Raw genomic sequence first — 15,843 nt, forward strand, 5'->3', positions numbered from 1 at the left:
AGGGGGAGTGTCTACGCGCGGCAGGGAAAACAGCTATTCAAACGAAAGCTGTCTAATGTTCCCCCACGCCGCGTGATTAACGTTGTAGCGGCGTTGGTGGCTTCGGTGGCGGCGGCGGTGGCGGCGGCGGTAGCAGCGGCGTGTGCGGCGGCGGTAGCAGCGGCGTGTGCGGCGGCAGTAGCGGCGGGGGGGACAAAGTCCTCGAGTATAACGCGCACCCAAACTTTGATCTTTTTTTTGGGTATACAATTTTGCGCGTTATACTCGAATAAATACGGTATGTGTTTTACTGCGGGCAAACAAACAAGTGTGACTAGGCCTGAACACTTGTGCAATGGACCGCAAAGGTCTGGAGATGCCCTCAGGGGGTAACTGTATAAAAGTACAGCTATCCTTTAGGGTGGCTCCATATCTATGTGTTGTGCTAATACAAACGCATTTAACAAATTCATTTTGAATGCCAACCCAACACACCCCAACAAATGTGCATTTCGATGCACAAAAACGCACACATATGCAGCAACACTTAACAACACAGCACACCTAAATGGCCATTAAGGCAAGTCTAATGCCGCGTACACACAATCATTTTTCGGCATGAAAAAAACGTAGGCCCAGATTCTCGTACGAGTTACGTCGTAACTCGGAGTCTGAGCCGTCGTATCTTGGTGCCTGATTCAAAGAATCAGATACGCCAGAATTTTTATAAGATACGACCAGCGTAAGTCTCCTATGCCGTCGTATCTTAACTAAATTTTTACGCTGGCCGCTAGGGGCGTGTACGCAGATTTACGCCTAGAAATATGTATATCAGCTAGATACGCCAAGCTAGGTACGTCAGCTAGGTACGTCACAGCGCACATGCAGTATGGTTTAGATTGCCTGGCACATGCGCAGTATGGCAGCTCTGTGTATTTTGCCTTCTTGCAGTTGGCATCCCGATGACGTGCTGTGGCACATACGCAGTGGGATGTAGATTGCCCAACACATGCGAAGTGTGGTGTAGAGTGCACAACGCATGCACGGTGTGGTTCAGATTGCATTGGCACATGCACAGTGTGGTTCAGATTGCCTGGCACATGCAGTGTGGTTCAGATTGCCTGGCACATTAGCAATGTGGTGATGGACTGCCTGGCACATACAAAATGTGGTGTAGATTGCCTGGCGCATGCACAGTGTGGTGTAATTTGCCTGGCACATGCACAGTGTGGTGTAATTTGCCTGGCACATGCACAGTGTGGTGTAATTTGCAGTGCACATGCATAGTGTGGTATAGTTTGCCTGACACATCTGCAGTGTGGTGTAAATTCCGCAACGCATTCACAGTGTGGTTTAGATTGCTTTCCACATGTACAGTGTGATGTAGATTGCCTAGCACATGTACTGTATGATGTAGGTTGCCTAGCACGCGTGCCATGTGGTGTAGCTTGCCTGACACATGTACAGTGTGATGTAGATTGCCTGGCACATGTACAGTGTGATGTAGATTGCCTGGCACATGTACAGTGTGGTGTAGATTGCCTGGCACATGTGCAGTGTGGTCTAGATTGCCTGGCACATGTGTGGTGTTGTGTGGATTGCCTGGTACATGTGCAGTGTGGTGTGGATTGCCTGGCACCAGTGCAGTATGTCCTTGGATTGCCTGGCACATGTGCAGTATGGCGTGGATTGCCTGGCACATGTGCAGTATGGCGTGGATTGCCTGGCACATGTGCAGTGTGCATTGCCTGGCACATATGCAGTGTGGTGTAGATTGCCTGGCACATATACAGTGTGGTATGGATTGCCCGGCACATGTGCAGTATGGTGTAGATTGTCTGGCACATGTGCAGTATGGTGTGGATTGCCTGGCACATGTGCAGTATGTACTTTGATTGCCTGGCACATGTGCAGTATGGCGTGGATTGCCTGGCACATGTGCCGTGTGGATTGCCTGGCACATGTGCCGTATGGTGTGGCTTGCTTGGCACATGTGCAGTGTGGTGTAGATTGCCTGGCACATGTGCCCTATGGTGTGGCTTGCCTGGCACATGTGCAGTATGGTGTGGATTGCCTGGCACACGTACAGTGTGGGTGTAGATTGCCTGGCACATGTACAGGGTAGATTGGCCAGAAAATTAGCAATGTGGTGTAAATTGCCTGGCACATGCGCAATGTGGTGTAGATTGCCTGGCACATGCAAAGTTTGGTGCAGATTGCACAACGCATGCACAGTGTGGTGTAGACTGCCTGACGCATGCGCAGCGTGCCGTAGATGTCCCCAAATCCTCTTTAGATGCATCATGTGAGTATCTTAGGATGCTTCAGGCAGACTACACCAACTATTACACATAAAATGTAGTGCATGCACAACTGCGTGCAAAAAAATCTCTGAATTATTTTATTTATTTTTTTAAATGCAAGCCGCAGACAGAGGAACTGTAGGTCTTCATGGAGCAAAGAACCCACGCTGGGACACTTCCTCCAGTCCCATAACCAATGATCCACCAATGATCACTGTCGTAATGCTCCGCAGGCTCCTATGTAAAAAAGAATAAATGCATATTTTTATTTTTTTTAGTTGCTATAGGTGTAGTTATAGCTTTTTTTTTTTTTTTTTTTTGGTACTATAGGTGCCGTTAAAGTTTTTATTTGTTTTTGTTACAAAAAAAAACCTATAACTGCACCTATAACAAAAACAAATAAAAACTTTAACGGCACCTATAGTACCAAAAAAAAAAAAAAAAAGCTATAACTACACCTATAGTTACAAAAAAAAACATAGGGGCAGATCCACAGAGCGAGTACGCCGGTGTATCTACTGATACGCCGGCGTACTTTCAAATTTCCCGCGTCGTATCGTTGTTTTGAATTCTCAAAAGAAGATACGACGGCATCTGGGTTAGATCCGACAGGTGTACGTCTTCGTACGCCTTCGGATCTTAGATGCAATTCTTCGGCGTCCGCTGGGTGGCGTTCATGTCGTTTTCCGCGTCGGGTATGCAAATTAGCTATTTCCGACGATCCACGAACGTACGAGCGGCCGTCGCATTTTTTTTCGGCGTCTCTAGTCGGCTTTTTCCGGCGTATAGTTAAAGCTTGTATTTTGTCGCGTATAGTTAGACTTGCTATGTTAAGTATGGCCGTCGTTCCCGCGTTTAATTTGAATTTTTTTTGCGTAAGTCGCCTGGGAATCGGAATGTACGTAAGTCACGTCTATGTTAAAAAAAAATGACGTCCTTGCAACGTCATTTAGCGCAATGCACGGCGGGAAATTTAGGGACGGCGCATGCGCAGTTCATTCGGCGCGGGGACGCGCTTCATTTAAATGAAACACGCCCCCTAATCGCTGATTTGAATTCCGCGCCCTTACGCCGCCAGAGATAGAATACGCCGCCGTAACTTACGTCGCAAAATCTTTAAGGATTCGAACTAAAGCCGGGTAAGTTACGGCGGCGTAGCGTATCTCTGATACGCTGCGCAGGTGCAGATCTCTGTGGATCTGCCCCTATAACTGCACCTATAGTAACTATAGGTGCAGTTATAGCTTTTTTTTTTGTTACCGGTACTATAGGTGTAGTTATAGCTTTTATTTTTTTACAATAGGTGCAGTTATAGTTTTTTTTTTACTATATGTGCAGTTATACTTTTTTTTATTGTTGTTGTTACAATAGGTGCAGTTATAGTTTTTTTTTTACTATATGTGCAGTTATACTTTTTTTTATTGTTGTTACTATAGGTGCAGTTATAGCTTTTTTTTATTGTTGTTGTTACAATAGGTGCAGTTATAGTTTTTTTTTTACTATATGTGCAGTTATACTTTTTTTTATTGTTGTTACTATAGGTGCAGTTATAGCTTTTTTTTGTTACTGTAGGTGCAGTTATATACTGTGTATATATATGTATATATATATATATATATATATATTACTTTAGGTGCAGTTATATATATATTTTTTTTGCTATAGGTGCAGTTATATACTGTGTATATATATATATATTACTTTAGGTGCAGTTATAGTTTTTTTTTGTTTTTTTTGCTATAGGTGCAGTTATAGTTTTTTTTTGTTACTGTAGGTGCAGTTATATACTGTGTATATATATATTACTTTAGGTGCAGTTATATTTTTTTTTCTTTTTTTTTGCTATAGGTGCAGTTATATTTGTTTTTGTTACTGTAGGTGCAGTTATATACTGTGTGTATATATATATATATATATATATATATATATATATATATATATATATATATATGTATATTACTTTAGGCTTTAGGTGCAGTTATAGTTTTTTTTTTCTTTTTTTTTGCTATAGGTGCAGTTATATATTTTTTTGTTACTGCAGGTGCAGTTATATACTGTGTATATATATATATATATTTATATATATATATATATTACTTTAGGTGCAGTTATAGTTTTTTTTTGCTATAGGTGCAGTTATATTTTTTTTGTTTTTTTTGTTACTATAGGTGCAGATATATAATTTTTTTCTTTTTTTTTTTTTACAATAGGTGCAGTCATAGCTTTTTTTTATTTATTTTTTACTATAGGTGCAGTTATAGCTTTTTTTTTTTTTATTATAGGTGCAGTTATAGCTTTTGTTTTTGCTACTATAGGTGCAGTTATAGTTTGTATTATGTGTGTTTCTATAGGTGCAGTTATAGCTTCTTTTCTTTTTAAACTGTGTATTTTAATTACAAATTTCTTCTTTTTTTTTTTGTAGGCGGTGGGAAGGAGTAACAATATGCTTTCACATTACAAGTGTGTGTGTGTGTTGTCTGTGCTGTGCAGTGTGCACTCTTCTCCTTTCCCAATGAGTGGAGCAGATCAGGAGGAGGAAGGGAGGGGAGGAGAGGAGGGGAGAGGGATATGCAGCCATTGCCCAGCCCAGCCCCTAGCAGTCCTGGGGGAGGGGAAGCTCCATAGCTGGCTGTGTGTTTATTGCAGCTTCTGCCTGTATTTATGCAGAAGAAGGGGGGAGGGCAAAGAAAGAAAAAAGAGGAAAAAAAAAAAAAAGAGGAAAAGAAAGGAAAGAGGGAGGAGGCAGAGAGAGACAGCAAATAACTGATTTTCTCCAATCTATCTCAGGCACCACTACTGCACTCACACCCTGCTGCAAAATTTGTGCCTTGCAGATCCTTTTTTTTTGTGTGTGTGTGTGTGTGTGTAGTTGTTACAGTGTAGATTTCAGATTTTTCCCTTCCTGCTGGATGTGGAAGGGGAAAGACGAGCGTGCAAGGAGGAGAGGGATGCAGACTTCGGGCCAGGGGGCTCCTGGAAAACCTGGGGATCTTACAGGCCTCTTGGATATACCAAAGCTGGATCTGCTTTAAAAAAAAAAAAAAAGGAGAAAAACAAAACAAAAACATCTACTTGAGCAAGACGCCGGAAAGAATCCACTTGGAGAATCCCATTCACGATATCCGAATCGGCGAATCCCCCTGAAAAAACACGGCTTTTTATTTTTTCCGACACATAGGATCAGATAAAAAAAAATGCCTTAGTGGGATTTTTTTTTTCCATTTTTATTTTGCTTTTTTTTTTTTTTGCCAGGATTTAAAATACATTTTTGCAATTTTTTATTTATTTTTAAAAGCCAGTATTTTTGATGGATTTGGAGGATGGACAAATCTAATTTTCAAGACGGGGGTTAAAACTTTGCCTTGTCAACAGGATAACAGCTGTTTCAGGATTTGCTGTATTATTATTATTTTTGTATATATATTCTGTAACATTTAGCGGAGGAAGTTATAACAAGGGATTGTGAGCTTTTATTTATTTTAATTTTTTTTTTTTTTTTTTTTATATATATATATATTTGCAAGCTGAAGCATAAAAAGGCATTGTGTTTTTTTTTTTTTCCTAAATAGGAACGCAATGCAAAATGGTTTGGACTGTCCCTTTAACAAAAGGTAGCCGCATTTGTGTGCAGTGATAAACCTATATTTTTTTTTTTATAAATATATCTCCGATTTTCCTCCAATTTGGAAGGGATACGCTGGATTTTGGGATAACCCTTGCGAAAATGAGTATAAGCTCACCTCAGACGTCCATCGACAGGTAATTGAATTTTTTTGATCCATCTGCGTATGTCTGTCTATTTTTTTTTATTGCGTACAATGTGCTTTTTTTTTTATTATTTATTTTTTATATTATTATTATTTTTTTATTTTTTTATTTGTGTTTTATTATAGCACTGCATTACAAAAAAAATATATGCATTATATTTATATTTTGCTTTCATGTGCCTTGTTGTGCGGCTGCTTTGTATCCAGTTATAATTTAACATATTTAATCCCTAATTTTTTTATTACCAAGGCGTGTATTCCTGTCAATTTAATTTCACGTGATTTATGATAATGGGATTAATTGTTGTCGTGTGCTTGTGTTCTTATGAATATGATCTATTTTAGCCAATTCTATATGACAAGTTAACCTAAGCCTCTGCCCCTCCCCTCCCCTATTTGTAGACATTTACCAATGCTTGGACCCTACCCTCTGAACCATGCACCATATTAGGGGCAATAAAGGGAAAAATAGATCCGTTAAAAAGAAAAATAGATCCGTTAAGAGTAACCTATTCAAAATCTTTAGGATCATTTTTAAATATTACATTTTTATTTTTTTGGTAAATCATGTTAAATTTTACCCTGACCGACTGACGTACTGGACTGACAGTTGTTCAAAGTGCAATTATTGTGTACACCAATTGACAATTTTTAAATAATATATTATTTGTAACATTATTATTATTATTATTATTATTATTATTATTATTATTATTATTATTAATAATATAATAATAATTAAAAAAAATATATATGTGTGTGTGTGTGTGTGTGTATATATATATAATTTATTATTATTATTATTATTATTATAATTTTTTTTTTTTTTTTAAGTAAAAATATTATTGATAAAAAAAAAAAATATATATATATATATATATATATAATATATATTTTTTTATCCATAATATTTTTACTTAAAAAAATTAAAATAAAAAATAATAATTTTGATTTGGGGGGGCTTTGGAACTATCAATGGTAAGTCAGGCCAAAGGAAACATTTTGGCCTTGTGTGGTGAAGCTGCTGGAATGACAGATGGAAAGATTTAGAAAATATCAGCCCCATTGAGCTAACCTTGCAATTTCAGAAATCCATTTCCTTAGGCTGTTTTTTTTTTTTTTTCCCTTGATTATGAATCTGATTATCCAAGCAAAACTTGTGCTGGTACAAGGTCAAATGAAAAATGGGTTTTTAATGAATGGGAAGACTGAATGGTTGGTCATGGTCTTTTGATAGGCCTTAGCTGTGGTCGTAGAATCTAGGAATCGTGATTGGAATTGACAAAGTCTTGATGGTCTATCTTGACAGACAACGCCGGTATGGATCTTAATTATATCACAGAGCCACATAAAAAAACAACAACATTTGAACCAGAGGAATTGGGGGTGATAAAGTGAATCCCAACAGAAAATCGAAGCCACCTCGTTTTTTGTTTGGTTCCCTCTGGAATCATTAGATCCGTAGCGTGCGACGATTGTGTTCTTTGACTTGATAATGTATTTAGGAGGAGATCTGCTACAAGTCCATGGCCTGCCTTAATCTAGTTTGCGTTGCTCCTATATGTTTACAATGAAAAAAAAATCCTTTGAACCAGAGGAATTGGGGGTGATGAAGTGAATCTGTGCATCCGACAGAAAATTGAAGCCACCACGTTTTTTTTGTGTTTGGAATCCGTAGCGTGCGACGATTGTGTTATTTGACTTGATAATGTATTTAGGAGGAGATCTGCTACAAGTCCATAGCCCGTCTTAATCTAGTTTGCGTTGCTCCTATATGTTTACAATGATGCTACTGAAGGATTGGGTCTTGGTTCACTTAAACTGGGAGTGACCTTGCCTTTAGAAGAGTAGAAGTTGTCATCTAGTTGTCAAACCAGAAGGGGGTGGTTATCTCCATGGTGTTGTTTGGAGTCCATCTCTCACGGCAAGGCTTGCTAAGGCATGTCCACCTGCAATAAAGACCTGTCTAGTCTCTAACGTCTTCATTTTTTTTTCTCTGACCATATCTTGCTGTCCCAAGGTTATGGAGGCCAACCTTCACTCAGCACAGAAGCAGCCTCCTCATTACCTCCCTTGGGGATATAGGGGATGGTGTTTGCTTAGTGGACTCTGGTCGTTTGCACCTAATCATACATCTTTAAACTTAGTACACTGTAGGCTACGCATATTGAGCTGTCCTGATTTTAATTCCTTTTTTGTAACTTTCAGGGTTAAAACAGGTAGGGAGGAGGGGGGCAATCTGCACCACACAGGGGGGTGGATTCAGGTAGGGGCGCGCACTACTACGGAGGCGCAGCGTACCGTTTTTACGCTACGCCTCCGTAAATTACCTGCGCTACGCTTCATTCACGAAGCAGTAGCTCCGTAATTTGCGTGTGCGCTCCGGAAAACTGCCCGGCGTAAGCACGCGTAATTTAATTGATCCCGTAGGGGGCGTGGATCATTTAAATTAGGCGCGTTCCCGCGCCGAACGTAGTGCGCATGCTCCGTCTGGAAACTTCCCCGACGTGCATTGCGGTAAATGACGTCGCACGGACGTAATTTGCTTCAACATGAACGTAAATGGCGTCCAGCGCCATTCACAATTCACTTATGCAAACAACGTAATTTTTTTAAATCGCGACGCGGGAACGACCGGTATACTTAGCATTGGCTGCCCCTGCTAATGGCATGGGCAGCCTTATGCAGAAACCGACGAACGCAAACGACGTAAAATGCGTACGCAGGGCGCGAGTACGGTTGTGAATCGGCGTGAGTATGCAATTTGCATACTCTACGCTGACCACTACGGGAACGCCACCTAGCGGCCATCGTAAGAATGCAGCCTACGATACGACGGCATAAGAGCCTTATGCCAGTCATATCTTAGGCTGCAGTCGGCGTAACAAGCTTTCTGAATACAGAAAAGTCGTTACGCCGGCGCAACTAAGCAATTGCGCTGCGTATCTATGGATACGCAGACGCAATTGCTTACTGAATCTACCCCAGGGTGATTAGGGTGTGCCCAGGCACACCCATGGGTACTTGGTTATTTGGGTAGCCACAGTCCGGTCTGAATTGTGGGGTTGATTGATTGACTAAAACTGGAGCCCTCAGAATCTAGTGCAGCTGTGCATGGTAACCAATCAGCTTCTACCTTCTGCTTGTTCAATTAAGGCTCGGTTTACACTAGTGTGACTTGGGACTGCAAAGTCGCATGAAAAGTCATACCCCATGATTTCCAATGAGTACCGTTCATATCTGTGTGACTTCAAAGCAGTCCCTGCACTACTTTGGTCCCGCTTTGATGCGACTTGAGGTCCATAGTCCTCAAGAATATACAGGCATTGCTTCAAGTCGTGGAAAAATCGTGCGACTTTAGGGTTGCAATAGTGGAAACAGAGCCTAAGCTTTGACAATGGAAGCTGATTGGTTCCTATGCAGACCCGCACCATAGTTTGCACGCTCCAGCTTTAGTAAATCAACCCCAATGTGTCTGGGTTTCAGACAGTCTGAAACCGGCACACGTGATTTAAAACCCGGACTGTCCAGGTGAATCCCAGATAGGTGGCAACCCTAGATCCACCGCAGATCAGAGGGGGCGGCAAGGGCTGCCGCACGTGAGAAAGCGCCCTGGCAGTCATACAGTATGGTGAAACTGTGCACACGCCTATGGGTATTCGGTTATTTGGGTAGCGACGGTCCTGTCTGAATAATGTTTCAGGGGGTGTGAAACCCAGACACAAGATTCAAAACCTGGATGATCTGGATGGGTGGCAACCCTAGATCCACCGCATATCAGAGGGGCAGCAATGGCTGCCGCATGTGAGAAAGAGCCCTCGCAGTCATACAGTATGGTGAAATCGGTGGTTTTGGGTATCGGAACATTTTCAGGAGTATGGTGAAAATACTCGTTATCGGCACCTATATTGGTATCAGTGCATCCCTAGCTTTGTTTTATTTTTTTTGTGTCTAGTTAGAGAGATTTCCATTCACTTCCTGTCCTGGAGACTCCACAGGAAGTGAGAGAATATCTTTCCAATTTGAGCGATATCCCCCTTAGTTGTCATGGGAACAATCCTCCATTAGAACTTTTCACTCCTGTTCTTGTTCTGGTGACCACCAAAATGTCTTTGATTTATTTCACCTTTATTCCCGGTGACTATAATGATCAGGATAATTGATCACTGGGCCTCATGCACTTGGGTTCCTGGGCGGTACAACATAAAATGCGGGTGTATTTCCCCACCAGGAGCCACAGATGCTATGTACAGCCACCTGTAGAAGTCAATGACTGTACTTGGATATACACCAGTACTTGTGTAAACAACATGCCCATGCTTACAGGCATACGGACAGTCTGTGTCCATGGTCATACGTTCATACACATGCTGGGTACAGCCGCGTACAGTCATTGCTTTCTATGGGCAGCTCTACGGGGCACCTTGTGGGGAATGCCATTGAGTTTCATACCCTTCAGCCCCAGGTACCCATGTGAATGAGGCTTTAGAGCATGGGTGCTCAACCTTTTGGCCCTTTTGTGGAACTACAAGTCCCATCATGCCTCTGCCTTTGGGAGTCATGCTTGTAACTGTCAGGTTCTTGCGATACCTCATGGGACGTGTAGTTCCGCAACAGCTGGAGTGCCACAGGATGAGCACCCATGCCTTAGAGCAGGGGTCTCCATACTTTACAAACAGGGGGCCAGTTTACTGTCCTTCAGACTTTAGGGGGGCCGGATCCTGGCCATTGGCAGTAGAGAAGGTCCCAATGTCAGTGGAGGGGAAAAAACAATGCCCTATTGTTGGTATCATTGGACAGAATTGTGCTCCGTCATTGGGAGGAATTGTGCTCCGTCATTGGGAGGAATTGTGCTCCGTCATTGGGAGGAATTGTGCTCCGTCATTGGGCCCGATTGTTGGTATCATTGGGAGGAATTGTGCCCCGTCATTGGGCCATAATGCTGGTATCATTGGTAGGAATTGTGCTCTGTCATTGGGAGGAATTGTGCCCCACCTTTGGTGTCATTAGGAGGAATTGTGCCCCGTCATTGGGCCCAATTGTTGGTATCATTGGGATGAATTGTGCCCCGTCATTGGGCCATAATGCTGGTATCATTGGTAGGAATAGTGCTCTGTCATTGGGAGGAATTGTGCCCCACCTTTGGTGTCATTAGGAGGAATTGTGCCTCCTCATTGGGCCCGATTGTTGGTATCATTGTGAGGAATTGAAAAATGGAAGAAAAAAAAATGGTGCATGCCTGTTTTTGCTTGCATTGTGATGCAAATGAATAGGCTGCATGAATGCAAAGCGCAGTAGCATGTGATACTGCACTTTTGTTGACATGTCATTGGTTTAACTAGACAGACTTGTATCTTTTTTTCAACCAGACTATGTAACATGGCACAAAGGAGTTTACCTCTCATTCACATTGACTGGGGATTTGAAATCGTGCGACTTCTTTTGAAATCTCACGATTTCAAAGCCGCATAACAGCGCAATTTGGAATCTGTGTGGCTCCATGCACAGATGTCCATGCAAGTCGCACCCGAAATCTCCAAAATGAGTGCAGGAGGTAATTTGGGATAACCATGGTGAAAGATGAGTGAGTCCCATTTTTCCTCCATACCTTGAGGTCTTTGGAGGTACCTGGTCTTTCTTTGGAGGTACCTGGTCTTTCTCTGGCGGTACCTGGTCTTTCTCTGGTGGTACCTGGTCTTTCTCTGGCGGTACCTGGTCTTTCTCTGGCGGTACCTGGTCTTTCTCTGGCGGTACCTGGTCTTTCTCTGGCGGTACCTGGTCTTTCTCTGGTGGTACCTGGTCTTTCTCTGGCGGTACCTGGTCTTTCTCTGGCGGTACCTGGTCTTTCTCTGGCGGTACCTGGTCTTTCTCTGGCGGTACCTGGTCTTTCTCTGGCGGTACCTGGTCTTTCTCTGGCGGTACCTGGTCTTTCTCTGGCGGTACCTGGTCTTTCTCTGGCGGTACCTGGTCTTTCTCTGGCGGTACCTGGTCTTTCTCTGGCGGTACCTGGTCTTTATAAAGCAACAGGTTCATTTAACTCCCACCTCCTCAGTAGCACATACTCGCCTTTCGTTTACTCCACCACTGCCTTGTTCAGCTACCAGTGGCAGAGAAAGACCAGGTATGGAGGAACATGAGACTAACTAGCCTTTCGCTAGTGTGATTCCAAATCTCAGGACTCGTCAATGGGTACACAACCATAAACATTTAGAAGAATGCTGTACCTACACCTGACCTTTCTGACTAATATGTTTATGTTCCTCCTTTCCTTATCTCTCTCTACTCCCGTACTTTACACTTGACTTAAGATAATTTTCTTGGCTTGTTCCAAATTCTTCACTTACTACTGGCACATGATGGCAAAGGAAGTCAATGTGACAAGTGATCGACTTATGATAAAAAAAGTGCTAGGAGGAAGTTATTTCCTGGACCGATTTTAAAATTTCGCCTATCATTTCCAGATAAAGACACTATAGAGGTCACTCAGCCTACACTTGATTTTTGCATGGGTTTTTCATAGTTAGCACAGGCCATTATGCTAAACCAGAGGTTGACAAACGAATGTAGAGTTCAGGAAACATTAAGTTGGATATAGAGTTTAACTTTCCCCTATATTTTCCTCCTGTGGCAGCTGAATGTTGACAAAAGGGAGAGGAGGAGAAGCCTACTTTCAGCTGCTGTAGGAGGAAAATACAGACCGGTTACACTAAATTACGCCCCCGCCACATCTCCTGTCCAAGTTCTGAGGGTCGGCAAGGAAGGATTGTGGACTACCTGTCACCTGACAACCATTGACAGGTTGCCAACCCCAGGATTAGGGTGTGCCCAGGCACACCTGGCGCACCCCTTGTGCACGCCTATGCTGCAGGGTATTGCCACCCTCTGCTCAAATTTTGGCACATTGTGAAGGAAGTAACCAAAATTCGAGCAGTCTATGGCCAGCCATGGCTTGCAAAGGTGTCAAGTACTACAGGGTGGGCCATTTATATGGATCCACCCGGGTGGGCCATTTATATGGATCCACCCGGGTGTGCCATTTATATGAATACATCTTAATAAAATGGGAATGGTTGGCGATATTAACTTCCTGTTTGTGGCACATTAGTATATGTAAGGGGGGAAACTTTTCAAGATGGGTGGTGACCATGGCGGCCATTTTGAATCCAACTTTTGTTTTTGGTGTATCCATATAAATGGCCCACCCTGTAGACTGCTTATTGGTCCCACTTTCTAAGGTAAGAAAGAGGGACACTTTTTAGCACCAAGTATGTATGCAACCGACCTGCTCAATCCATGCAACAAGTTTCGTTGGCCATGAAGAATAAATATGAAAAAAAATCATTGGGTAAACCCACTAGTGAATTTTTTTTTCACCAGTACTTTTCCTTTATATTGATTTTTCTAAATAACAGTTGGAATTATTTTAGAGGCTGAAAAGAGTGTTAATGTAATAAATACAGCCTTTCTCTATTAGGGTTTCACAGAACCCTAGGGTTTCTCCAGAGGTGGCTAAGGGTTCCTTGAGCTTTGGCTGATTGACCTCCTATTTCATAGTGCCTGCATAGATTTGGGGCCAAAGCCACTTCACAATTCCAACAGCATAACACCAATGGCTTTTTAAGGTGTTTGTAAGTTGGGCATTCCTATTTGGCCCCCAATGTAAGGGGCTAACCTCCAATAAATTGGTTTCTGCAGGGGTTCTTTTAGACCTGTAATAGATTTGCAGGGTTCTATTAGGGCAAGTGTTCAACATCAGTCATCAAGTACTCCAAACTAGTCATTAATTCCTTCACCTTGCACAGGTGCTTTAAACCCAAGTCAATAGCTTAGGATTTAAAGCGGGAGTTCACCCATTTCTGTTTTTTTTCCTCTTTTCCCCTTAGATTCCTGCTCGTTTTGTCTAGGGGAATCGGCTATTTGTTTTAAAATATGAGCAGTACTTACCCGTTTTCGAGATGCATCCTCCCCGTCGCTTCCGGGTATGGGTCTTCTGGAGCGGGCGTTCCTTCTTGATTGACAGTCTTCCGAGAGGCTTCCGACGGTCGCATCCATCGCGTCACTAGTAGCCAAAAGAAGCCGAACGTCGGTGCGGCTCTATACTGCGCCTGCGCACCGACGTTCGGCTTCTTTCGGAAAATCGTGACGCGATGGATGCGACCGTCGGAAGCCTCTCGGAAGACTGTCAATCAAGAAGGAACGCCCAGTCCCGCAGCCCATACCCGGAAGCGACGGAGAAGATGCATCTCGTAAACGGTTAGTACGGATCATATTTTAAAACAAATAGCCGATTCCCCTAGACAAAACGAGCATGAAGCTAAGGGGAAAATGTGTTCTCCATGGGTGAACCTCCGCTTTAAGAGCTATTCTAGCTAAGGCATATGTGTCAAACACAAGGCCTCCATCCTGAATCTGGCACAGCAGGCCATTTTGTGTGGCCCTTACACCTCTCCTGCAGCTGCGACACCCCCTCGTCTCCGCTTCCACCTTGTCTCAGCAGTTGGCACCATCAGACTCCTCCACCAGATTATGCACTTCTCCGTACAGCCACAGAGAAGTCTACAAAAGAGAGGACAGAACTCCTACAGATCCTGCACCTCTCTCTGCAGCCACATCACCCCCTTATCTCTGCCTCCCTTGGTCTCAATATTCAGTAGAATCCAGAAGCTGACTCCTTTGGTCCGCCTCCAGACTCTGCACTTTTTACTTCCTAGCGCCATCACCAGCTTCTTCCCGGTGTTCTGACGAGAAAGGCCCCCTGTCGAATAATGCCCACCTTGTACTGCGCTTGCGCAGTACTGAGCGGCCGAAAGCCGCCGAACATTGGAATAAGCTCCCGAAGCTTGTGCAAGTCTGCAAGGGGTGGACTTGTTCATGATGGGCGGATGGCAACAGAAGGGGGCGTAATGAGTAATGATGGGCAGTGCTGTAAGGAGGGGGGATGAATACGTCACGAAGCTGAAACACATTTCCTAATCAATTATATCTCTGCTATTCTTCCTACACGAGTTAAGGGCAACAGGTGTAGGAAGAATAGCAGAGATATATTAGTTTAGGAGATGTTTGAGTGTCATCACAAATTCCGCCCCCATCTTGACAGCACTGGCCATCATTACTAAATGCGCCCCCTTCTGTTGCCATTTGCCCCTCACATGCCCAAGTCATGAACAAGGCCGCCCATTTCAGACTTGCACGAGGATCGGGAGCGTGTGGCACTACGTCGGTTATAGTGCGCAGGCGCCGTCTACAGCTGATCGTCAATTTGGCTGTTCGGAGGCTTTCGGCAGATCGGTACTGCGCAAGTGCTGCGCATGTGCAGTACTGGGTGGGCATTATTTGACAGGGGACCTTTCTTGTCGTAACACCGGCAGCAGCACAAAAAAGGGGAGAACACTGTTATATGAAGGGGGAGGGTGGGGACTCTTGTCTTCTAATGGTGGGTGGTTTCTTGACATCTGATTTAGGGGGGGGGGGGTGTGCTCTGGACATCTACTCTTACCGATACAACCGGGGCCCTTTGAAGACAACCATAATGCTGATGCAGTTTGACACCCCTGATCTAAGACCCCATTCACACCTGAGCATTTTGTAGCTTGGAGCCTCAAGTTACAAAACGTTGGATGGGAAAAAATCAATTATTCTCTATAGAGATGGTTCACATCTCCACTCCAAAACACCTGAAGCTCCAAAACGCTTGAAACTCAAACAAGTTCTGGAACTTTATTTTTATTTTTTATTTATTTTTTAGGCAGATTTGGGCGTTTTTTCAGCTTTTTACATTGGTGACCTTTTGAGCT

The 15,843-nt window shown here is 43.2% G+C and overlaps 1 protein-coding gene across 5 annotated transcripts in view; it reads left to right on the forward strand.

Moving 5' to 3' along the window:
• Nucleotides 1-5,798: 5,798 nt before the first annotated feature.
• The window catches only part of ARHGEF11 (Rho guanine nucleotide exchange factor 11), a 302,232-nt gene continuing 292,187 nt past the window's right edge, over nt 5,799-15,843 (forward strand). For 4 of the 5 annotated variants that reach the window (XM_040332146.1, XM_040332148.1, XM_040332147.1 and 1 more), the window contains exon 1: nt 5,800-6,041. In XM_040332146.1, coding sequence (XP_040188080.1) covers nt 6,007-6,041 — 35 coding nt within the window. In that variant the 5' untranslated portion in view covers nt 5,800-6,006. Of the gene's footprint in view, nt 6,042-15,843 lie in introns of all 5 variants that reach the window. The other variant, XM_040332151.1, reaches the window with a different exon arrangement.

This window comes from Rana temporaria, chromosome 13, assembly GCF_905171775.1.
Source record: "Rana temporaria chromosome 13, aRanTem1.1, whole genome shotgun sequence".
Classification (NCBI taxonomy): domain Eukaryota; kingdom Metazoa; phylum Chordata; class Amphibia; order Anura; family Ranidae; genus Rana; species Rana temporaria.